This window comes from Coffea arabica, chromosome 6c, assembly GCF_036785885.1.
Source record: "Coffea arabica cultivar ET-39 chromosome 6c, Coffea Arabica ET-39 HiFi, whole genome shotgun sequence".
NCBI classification, from domain to species: domain Eukaryota; kingdom Viridiplantae; phylum Streptophyta; class Magnoliopsida; order Gentianales; family Rubiaceae; genus Coffea; species Coffea arabica.
The window spans coordinates 30,642,535-30,653,149 of record NC_092320.1 but is presented as its reverse complement, the minus strand read 5'-3'; the positions used below and the strand labels follow the sequence as shown (position 1 = coordinate 30,653,149).

Genomic DNA, 10,615 nt, shown 5'->3' with positions numbered 1-10,615 from the left:
GGCAATAGCAAGACAGAGGAAATGAAACTTGCAGGAAAACAAGATGGAAAAACTGGAGCTGCTGTGCTGTCTATCGGGCTTGCAGGAGGCGGCCCTCTTCCGCTTAAGCTTCCGGGAAGCTATCCAGAATCGATTGGATTCAATTCTAATGGTTCCATTTTTCTTGATGGTAAGTTTCTCATTTGTTGTATCGTGCAATCTACACAAATTAGCATGTTAGACAAGGCAAAGGTAACGGAGGAGGGAAGGGGGAGGGAGAAGGAAGAAGAAGAAGAAGAGAGAAAAGAAAAGAAAAAGAAAAAGAAAGAGAAAGAAAAAAAAAAAGAAAAAAGTTTTTCATCTTAAAAAAATTTATACGAAAAAATTTTTCATCTTATAAAAACTTCTACAATTTTTTAAAAAACTTCTACAGTACACTACAGTAAAATTTTAGACAAACTCCCAAAAAACTCAGGTTCCAAACAGCCCTACAATCCAAAAATCAAAACCTTGACATGAATGCCCAAACTTTCTGTCCGTGACGACATTTACGTCATGACGCATAAGACACGTCAAAAGACTCAAAACGGCTGCTCAAACAGAAAACTGATGGATACGGCTGAGAAGAAATAGTTGATCCATCCCAGCACCTTCACGTGTCTCAAAAGTCAAAAATCCCCAAACCCTATTTTTTCTCTCTCTGGTGCCTGTCTCACAACTCTCCTTGTCTTTGTCCTCTGTCCACTTGGGTTTTAGCTTTCCCCATCTCCCCTCCTCCTCCTCCTCTCTTCCTACGAGGTTGGATCTGAAAGCTTATTCTTTTTTGATATTGCATTTTCTTGATCTAGCTTATTCAGTTTCTTGCTTGATTGTATGTAATTTTGTTGCTTTTAATTTTATTAATCTGCATCCCTGTTTCCATCTAGGTTAATGGGATAAGATTCTTAAATTTGTGAGTTGGTCTGCATGTAATTATGGAACACAACGAGAATTGGGTCGGTTTTCTGTAATCAATTCAAGAGTTCGTTAGGAGTGTTACAAAATTATCTTTTTTCCTTTTGCTGGAAAAGGTGGGGGCTGTTTAAACATTCCAAATTGAGAACCTGTTTATTGTTTGCGGTTTTCAAGAAATTCTGAGGTATGGGTAGAAGAACTGTGATGTAATATGATTAGATATGTAAGTTCGTCTTGCTGGTTTGCCACTGGATTGTAATGAGTCATCTTGTTAGTTCATCTTGAAATTGAGAAAGTCAAAATCTTTCACTACCTCTTGTGGCAAGAAGCTGGAGTATTGATTGTTAGGAGGGAAAACTAACTCAGGGACTCGCGTGGTTAAGTCATGGGAAATCGATATGGCTTGTTTTGCCGCTCATTCCTTTGTTTCTCATCTTTGTGCTAGACAGAAATATTTATATCTATGTTTGGAAGTAGAAATATACATACTTGGTGTGCATTTGCATTTGGTCACTTTTTACTCCTAGTTATATATATGTGGCAGTTCAAATTCAAAGATTGAGGTTCTGCAAGTTATGCTGGTTTTCCAGTTGATTTCTTGATCATTATAACAACCACATATGCGGAGCATAATTCTGCATGTGCTTCATCTTCTTTCTCTTCTTCTTGTGCTTGATTGATATGGTGTTAGACTAGCTCATTTCCTTCACTAATTTAGTAAAGTTACATTTCAATCATGTCTGGTGGTGTTCATACACACCATTGTCAACGATTTATTTTTGTCCAGGATTTTTCAAATGACAGAGCCTTCAAAAGTCATTCATGTCCGCAATGTGGGGCATGAGATTTCTGAGGTATGATTTTTAATCTAATGTTACTTGGTACCTATATTGTACATTTTTTCGCCATTTTTGGACCTAAGAGATAGGTTTACATGTTTTCAATTTTTTCTTGAATAAATTATACGTGTTTATATTGATTATGTCTGGTAAGTTCAGGGATTTTGCACCTGCATGCCTCCTACAAGTTTCTAAACAAGTGGAGTATTGAGTAATTTCCCATAAGATATGACTTAAGATACATTTATAGAACATTTAGCATGTAGCCTATGTGGAAAGAGCTAAATGTTCATTTGTATGCTTGTACTATCAGGTGACTTCCTGATATTTGATTTTGAAGAATGTTTTACAGTTTTTAAATTCATGTCGGTCTTCTTAAGTTTGTTTTATTCTTTGCTCCATGTTCTATGCATTGAAACCAATACAGAATTTAAGCATAAGTAGAGATTGCTGATTTTGGAACTGATGTTTGTTCAACACATTTGATATGGTTTACTTGGATGTTTCATTGTATTTGGGATTGTAGCCTATAAATTAAAAAGTTGTTGCTTAAATATTCTTCAGGAGCTTCGCCAAGTTTTTGGATCTTTTAAGCTTCTAAACTTTCCTTGTATGAAGTATGATTTTATATTATTGCAAGGTCTAATGTTTTCTGGTTGCAAAATGCTATCACTGTATTTTTAGGTCAAGTACCTTTCCTGTTGGTTAGTGCTGCGCTCGCTAAATTCTCTGGATTCTATTTGATGGCTCTTCTGATTAGTGATTGCATAGTGAAAATTTCTCAGGCTGCATTTGGATCCTTTAGTTTTTCAAGGTACTCTAAAAAGAAAATTTTTTTAATATTCAAAAAATATCCCAAAATATATTTTAAAAACTCTACTACTCTTAAATGTTCCAAAATATTTTCTAAAAATATCCCAAAATATACTCTAAAAACTCTGCTAGAGTAAAATTTTTCAAAAACACCCCCAAAAATAACTAATCCAAATGGAGGGATTATCTTTTTGTAGCAACTGATGGCTGAGGTAACTCTTGGCCTAATCTCTGTCCACCTAATTAGCTTCTCCAACCTGTGAGTCCAAAGAATGCCAATTGACCACAAAGATCCTGTTAAACCTCTTTGGTGTTTTGAGAAAGTAATAATTTATTAGGATGCACCAAGAGGGTACAGCTCAAGATAAACAAGTAGAGAAATGTATAACTTGTGAAATCCTTTCATTTCCAAGTTGATTGGATCCATTCGTATCTGGTTCCCCGAAGTTATGCAGTTTAGAAGTGCTTCTTTCTACTCCCCTTTAGCCAGGAATTGGTATGAGGTACAGCTTGCCTTCCAATTTTGAGTCTATTTTATTTTGGGAGTTTGATCCCCAATCCAATCTAAAGAACTCTGATTCAACCATTTCTGTGTCACTAACTGGGGTCTCTCTTCTTATACAATGATGAACCCTATCAAGAAGATCCCTTCCAACATTGATCAGAGAACTGATTACTAGTCCCCTTCCAACCTTTTTCAGATTATTCTTCTTCAACCCTGTAATTTATACAGTGCCTATACATGATCCTTCGGAGTCAGCTCATTTAATTTAATGTATTCTACGACTTCTTATCAATATTAAGTTTACCCCTGAAGTGCTTCTGAATTGTGGCTTATCGTAAATCAGGATCATTCTTCTGCTGCTGAAAGGAACTTTTAAAGGGAAGAAAGCATGACACTAAAGCACAAGTAATAGGAAATTTAGTCCAGAGAGCTAGTTCATGGGTGATAAGGTCAATCTTTCTGTTGTGCAGGGAATATCTATGTTTGAAAAAAGAAAATTTGTAGGGTTCATGTATCAGATCCTTTATTGTTACTTTTTGGTGAGCTGGAGTTATGATTACAAATTTTATTCCAAGGATATATCTTCTCTGTTTGTATAACAGGATGCTTTGACATTAGTTGTTTCCAGCCTGAACAACTGTCTGCACTTCCGTAGAATGTTTTAAGATAAAAAGAATCTTAAGGTAGCCAATTGTCTCCTCTCCCCAGCTGTTTTCCTAAATTGCAAATTAATGGAATAAATTATTATAATATATAAGCTGCATTTATGTTTTCTTGTAATGTGACTTTCCTATTGGAAAGAACAAATAAATAAATAAATAAATGATAAGTGTAATGTATCCACTTAGTATCTTGGCCCAATGAAGTGGGAATTCCATACCTTGGTAAATTCATCAAAGTTGTGGTTTTCATTTTCAGACAAAGCTCATCTTCCTAGTAGAATGGGTAATTTTCATCATCTGGCATTGGAAAATTATCATTGTACTGGAAAGAAGAGTAATGAAGCCTCTGTTTTGTCTTGCTAATATTTTATTATTTGCCCATACACCATTGCCCTCCTGGGAAAATCTAGATTGACAATTCTTTGAAATCCTAGAGTTTTTAAATGTTCTTGTTAGCGCTTCTCTTTTGCTGTTATTTAAACCTTGTGGACAGTTTGCTTGTTTATCCTCTCCCATTACATACTAAGTCTTTTTTTGTACATGGAAAATTTGTTTTTCTTTATGCTTTACTGGATGGTTGCCTGTTAGCTGGTGTGATTATTATGTTCTGTGCAAGGGTTTAGATTACTAATCATTGGTTTCTGTTGGTTTTATCATGTTATTGGTAGTGCGGTTATTCTGAAAAATCTGAACATTGTGATTACAGAATGACTTGCTTCAGCTGTTTCAACCATTTGGAGTCATCACCAAACTTGTAATGCTTCGGGCAAAAAATCAGGTAGTTCTTCTTTGAATTGATCTTTGACTTAAATTTTTCTATAATAAGTCTTTTTTGGTTGAAATGAACTGTAATCTTTAAATAGGACTACTAATTCCCATTGCTTCTTCCTATGCAGGCACTTCTTCAAATGCAAGATGTTCCTTCAGCTGTAAATGCTTTACAATTCTACACTAATGTTCAACCAAGTATAAGGTGTCCTTCATGGTTTTCTTTTTGTTATCAAGGCATGGGAGACTGTTGATAATCAATCTTTTAACTGCAAGCTGCAAAGTGAGCGACTGTAATTTTTCCTTGTATTGTTTATTGACCACTAGGGGAAGAAATGTTTATGTCCAGTTTTCATCACATCAAGAACTAACAACCATGGATCAGAATACTCAGGGACGAGGAGACGAGGTTAGTATATGTTAGTAGCAGCATATAATAGAACTTGATTTATGAAGTTTGATTTTGATGTAGTATTTGTGTGAGGAATATAATGAATTGGTTTTTCCTTAAGGTTCTAAATACATGAACATTCTTTGCAAAAAGATGAGAAAATGATGCTGCTGGATAGCATGTATAATCAATACATATATATGTCACTATATTTATGAGAATGGTAGCGATGCTGTGTTTCTGTAATGATTCTTGATATTCCAAAGGTCTACCATCTTGTAATTATAAATCCAATTTCCCTGTGAACATTAAGATATTCACCATCTGAGGCTACTTTGGTTTGTTTTGTAATAAGAATGCTAAGCAAAACCTGGGTGCAGAAAAAGAGTAGAGGAGTTAATGGTTTTGGTGTTCTTCTACCTAAAGGTTCTGGGCATGGTCAAAGCCATTGGGATACACAGGGATGGCCAACTAATAGATGAACTTTCATAGTAGTTGTTTTTTGGAATTGAATGCTGCTAATTCAGGCTTCACTTGTTGACCTCCCTGATTTGAACTTAATAACGCATTTGCTTCGATTGGAATTAACGGGATGCAGATAATTTTTTGCTGAACATTCTTACCTGAGATCTTGTGGATGATGGTCTCTTAATGTGCCATTGACAGAACTATTCCGTTTCTACTTGAAAACAAATGTAGAAAACAGGCACTAGTGGTTTTTTTTTTTTTTTGTCTTCCTTGTCCATTATTGCACCTTTATAATCCTTTCTTAGCATACATCTTTTTTCTTCTATGTTTCTGGATTGATTGAATGAGTAATAATTCTCTTCTTCTGTGCATTATTTTGTCATAAATTTGTCTGCTATAGTTTTCTGCACGCAATATCTTCTGCTGCTTTAGTCTCTCCTTTCTCAGTTTATTCTTCTCTATTCATTCTCTTCTCTTCTCTTCTCTCTCATCTGCCTCTATGCTGGTCTGCTGTCGGGCACCCTGTGGATATACAGCCTAACCGAATTCTCTTAGTTACAATACATCAAATGCTATACCCCATTACTGTGGAAGTGCTGCATCAAGTGTTTTCTCCCCATGGATTTGTAGAGAAGATTGTCACCTTTCAGAAGTCGGCTGGTCAGCACCTTCAAGTTTTCTCCCTCTTTTTTCTCCTTTTTTTTCTTATTTTGGTGCTCATTTTGGCATATTAGGATGTATTATTGTTCTGTAGCATTTAAGTATCAGAGGCAAGCCTCTTTTAGTTTCAGTGCTGTCTTCATGCTCATGCCAAAAGGCACTATGTATATTTAGGAAGCTTATTGTTCATAGCTTGTCTGTCCTTTCTTTTTTCTTTTTTGGTGAATTGTTTTCTGAATATCTTTATTTTCAAGTTGTTATCAATCCGTTTTGACTCAAAACTTCGGACATTTCTTTTTGTGGATTCTGACTCTGCTGAAAATTTGTAGGCTTCCAGGCTTTGATTCAGTATCAATTACAGCAAAGTGCTGTTTCTGCAAGAAATGCCCTTCAGGTTCTTTGTTTTTTCAGCAGTCCTTTCTGTCTCCTAGTCTGCATCTATAAATGGATGGGTGCTTTCAACTGGTGTACTTGGTATTTTCTTACAGGGTCGAAATATATATGATGGTTGCTGTCAGCTAGACATTCAATTCTCTAAGTATGCTTGAAGTTTCCTTTTAGGAATTCCAGATTTTTAATTAATTAATTAATTATATTTTGTAATGTTCATTTGATCAATTTTATCTTGCGGATATTTTACTCACATTTCTTCTTTGTTTTTTGTCCTTCCTCTAGCCTGGATGAGTTACAAGTAAACTACAATAATGAACGATCTAGGTAGGATGGTGCATTTTTTTCTCTCTTTTTTCAAATACATAAATCCTCCGTGGGTGAAAGAGAAGGATAAATGTTCCTGTCTATATCACAGTACTGCAGTATGCAAAGATTGCTGATTCTTCTTTTATCCCTTCTCCCTGACTGTTACTCTTGATTCTACGTAGGGATTTCACAAACCCTTCACTGCCCTCGGAACAGAAGGGTAGATCCTCTCATGTAGGTTGCTTTCATTTCTGATATTACTATTTGAGATTTATAAATTAGAGCTTGTGCATTCCAATTTTTAATATGTAACCACTTCTCCTTTCTTGTGACAGCCTGGATATGGTGACGTAGGAGGTATGTCTTCTTTGCAGGTCGCCAAATTCAGCAGCTAAGTTTTTGTTGAATATTATGGCCATGTTGTACATTTCTGACTGATTTTGCTCTTCTTTGGTGTTTACCAGTTGGATATCCACAGGTGCGTATTTTCCCGTCACTTATATTGCAGTCAACTGACATTCAGCCATTTTTTGGTGTCTGCTTTGCAATTTTGAGTTTCTGCTGTCAACTCTGATCTGTATGTCTGGTGTCAAATTCACTTTTGCTGTTGGATTTGGTTCATAGCATCTATGAGGTTTTGGGAATGATTAGTAGGCAACTAAAATGACAAGAAAAGGGATTTTGTTTAAACACCTTTTGGGTCAATTTTGTTGCCCTGGGCTCTCAGATATTCATTTGATCCTAGAGTTTGATTTTTGTATAAAAGGAGCACATAGATAGATCATGTAACCTATGCCTCTCTCCTTCAATGAACTGGATCTTTAATGCTGGAGCCAGCTCTTTGAAAACCGATCTACTAAATGAAGAGTGATTTTTGTATTTTATATCTTCTTCCAAGCCAAGCCCTATATAGAGCATGCTGAGATGCTGGATGAAGAAATGCGATGAACTTTAAAACTTTTGGTTCTTTTAAGCTCTTTCCACTGCTTTGCTTGCCCTAGTTGTTTTCCATCTAGGAGCAGAATAGATTGCCAAACAGTTTTGAAAATTATAAATTAGTCTTGTTTTGAAAGATCTTTTGACCGACTGGGTAGTCAGGGTATTGTATGTGCACATTAGCTTTTGTTAGTGTGGATTCTTAATCTTTTAAAAGACGGCAATAATATGGAAGATGCTTCTGAAATGCAGATGGCCAGTGCTGCTGCAATTGCAGCTGCCTTTGGAGGTGGTTTACCTCCTGGAATTAGTGGGACGAATGATAGGTGCACTGTTCTTGTTTCTAATTTGAATCCGGATGTAAGTCTTCACCTCTCATATTGGTTTCTCATCTATCATTCTTGTGTTCTCTTGGGTTCTTCATAGAGCCAAAACTTTGTTTTGATGGCTTCGCCTTTATTGCTTCCCAAAATTCACATTTGTATGCCTCTGGTGCAGAGCATTGATGAGGACAAGCTGTTTAACCTGTTCTCCATTTATGGAAATATTGTGAGAATCAAACTTCTGCGGAATAAACCTGATCATGCTCTTGTACAGATGGGGGATGGTTTTCAGGCTGAATTGGCTGTGCACTTTTTGAAGGTCTTTCAGTCTTTTGGAACCTTTATCTTAGTTTCTAGTTTCAGCTTTGATTGCCTAATTTAAACATATTATACAATCTACCGAGATAGGCCAATTCTGAAGTTCCTGAACTGGATAAATCCACTGTTTTCACAAATTCTTCTAGTCCATTCTTTTTATTTTTACTTTCTGCATTGCCGTATCAATTATACATTTTACAAATGAAGTGGTTGGGGAAAAGTACATCGTTACATCCTATGAAGTTCCTTCTAGAACAAATATCCATTTATGTCAAAATAGTATATGAAAAGATAATGACATAATAGATTTTGAATGGAAGCGGAGGCAAGTCATAGACAAGCGTATGAATTATCTCTCTACTGTCCAGAAAGAATGGGATCGTAACTTCTCAGGGATGGGACTATTCCCAACTCTGCGTCATTTCTCATTTGGGCTTTTCTCACCAACCTTTTGCTTCTCCTCATTCTTCTCTGAGGACGGAGACCTTTGGCATGTCTGTCTTGTATGAGGAAGGGGCAATTTACTGAAATATCTTTTGGAGTCACTTTTGAGAAATGTTTACAAATATTCTCTGCGGCTTGAGTCGCACTTGTATTGAAATCCCAGATTGTTTAATGCTTTAATATGTTGCATTTTTAACGTATTCTTTACCAGCATGTTGTACTCAAGTCAGATGTCTTTTAATGGACCTCTGTTTATTTTGTGTTGCATATGGGATCATTTGTATGATTTTCAGAAAATAATGCATATTTGGACCAACATTTTGTGAAGTTGCTAGTTGTCTGCAGAGTATTTCTTAATTAGTGAATGTTTTGTGGTGCAGGGAGCTAAGCTTTTTGGGAAGCGCTTGGAGGTTAATTTTTCAAAGCATCCAAACATCACAACTGGTGCTGATACACACGAGTATTCTAATTCAAACCTTAACCGGTTTAACCGAAATGCTGCAAAAAATTACCGGTACTGTTGCTCCCCAACAAAGATGATTCACCTGTCCACCCTCCCTCAGGAGGTAACTGAGGAGGAAATCGTGGCCCACTTGGAGGAGCACGGAACTATAGTTAATTCTAAGCTCTTCGAAATGAATGGAAAGAAGCAAGCTCTTGTGCTATTTGAAAATGAGGAACAAGCCACTGAAGCCCTCGTGTGCAAGCATGCAACATCTCTTGGTGGTTCAACCATTCGGATTTCATTTTCTCAGTTACAGAGCATATGAGTATTTGCTGGCTTGCATCCACAAGAAATGGGGTTGTGGAGTGAAAATCAATCTTCCAGTAACTGGTTTGAACAGTCGTCCTGTAACTTTAGTTTGATTTACTGAATACTTTGATTTTATTTTTTCTTACCCATAAATGCTTGTACCATCACTGTCATTTTCTTTTATTAACAAAGGTTGGGAACTTCGGAGTGTTACGAGTTTTGTAGGAATAGAAGAGCGGAGGCCTCCTTTGTTTTCTGAGAGAGAGGTTCTTTGCTACCTTGTAAATATCCCGAAGGTTAATGGGGGCATTATGCTATGTTGCTATGTTCTTTTTTTTTACCACAAACGTTAGAGATCATTTTATATATTAACCTGATACTACAAGGGCTTAATTACAAAAGGTGGCCTTAGCCCTCCAATCATTGTTGGTTGCTTCCATTAGCAAAGTTGGAAGTTGTTTTTCTAATCAATGTCATTAACTAGCTTTGTTGCAAATTGTGCTAGTCTATGACTTTCTATGTTAGCTGATTTAGGTACAAAAGAAACTGTACAATGTTCAAAACCTTTAATTAGGTGCCCAATGTCTTCTAGAATGGTTGTTATATGACTTTCCTGCACATTGTTGCTTGTGATCATGTCAACTGCTGCTTTACAATTTGACAATACATCTATTTTTTCCCAACTTGCTTGCCTTGTCATTTGGAGTGCCATCCTAATGGTTAAGGTTTCTTCTATTAGTGTCTCTCCCATTTTTGTCTCCATCACTCCTCTTGCTCTCATAATATCTCTTATCCAGTTTCTTACTATTATCCCTTTTCCTGTTCTGATCAATTTTGAACTTATAGCAGCATCCGTATTGATTGTAAGGCCCGAAGATAACCTTTTTTTCTAGGCGACCACACAATGGAGCAGTTGATGAGAAAGCACAAGTGCTTGTGAGTAGAAGAGATAAACAATTTAAAAATCATAAACGTAACAATAAGTAAATAAAAAGGAAAGGATTGCAAACCAATTAACTACCCAACTCCTCTTGCGCTTGTAGATAAATTCAGATAAACTACTTCAAGTTGATGAATTACAATCACTCTTGTGTACAAATGA

At 36.2% G+C, this 10,615-nt stretch overlaps 1 protein-coding gene across 2 annotated transcripts; it reads left to right on the top strand.

The window, feature by feature from the left end:
* The first annotated feature begins 618 nt into the window (after window positions 1–618).
* Window positions 619–9,713, top strand: LOC113692824 (polypyrimidine tract-binding protein homolog 3). 2 transcript variants are annotated; one of them, XM_027211398.2, is made up of 15 exons: window positions 619–777; window positions 1,721–1,787; window positions 4,459–4,530; window positions 4,649–4,725; window positions 4,848–4,929; window positions 5,916–6,039; window positions 6,369–6,433; window positions 6,528–6,577; window positions 6,715–6,756; window positions 6,921–6,972; window positions 7,074–7,095; window positions 7,203–7,216; window positions 7,927–8,034; window positions 8,173–8,316; window positions 9,140–9,713. In XM_027211398.2, the coding sequence occupies exons 2-15, from the start codon at window positions 1,731–1,733 to the stop codon at window positions 9,527–9,529; spliced, it is 1,299 nt and encodes a 432-aa protein (XP_027067199.1). In that variant the 5' UTR covers window positions 619–777; window positions 1,721–1,730; the 3' UTR covers window positions 9,530–9,713. The 2 variants fall into 2 exon arrangements, with proteins under 2 accessions (XP_027067199.1, XP_027067200.1); XM_027211399.2 differs by lacking the exons at window positions 619–777; window positions 1,721–1,787 and adding an exon at window positions 3,513–3,539.
* Window positions 9,714–10,615: the final 902 nt, after the last annotated feature.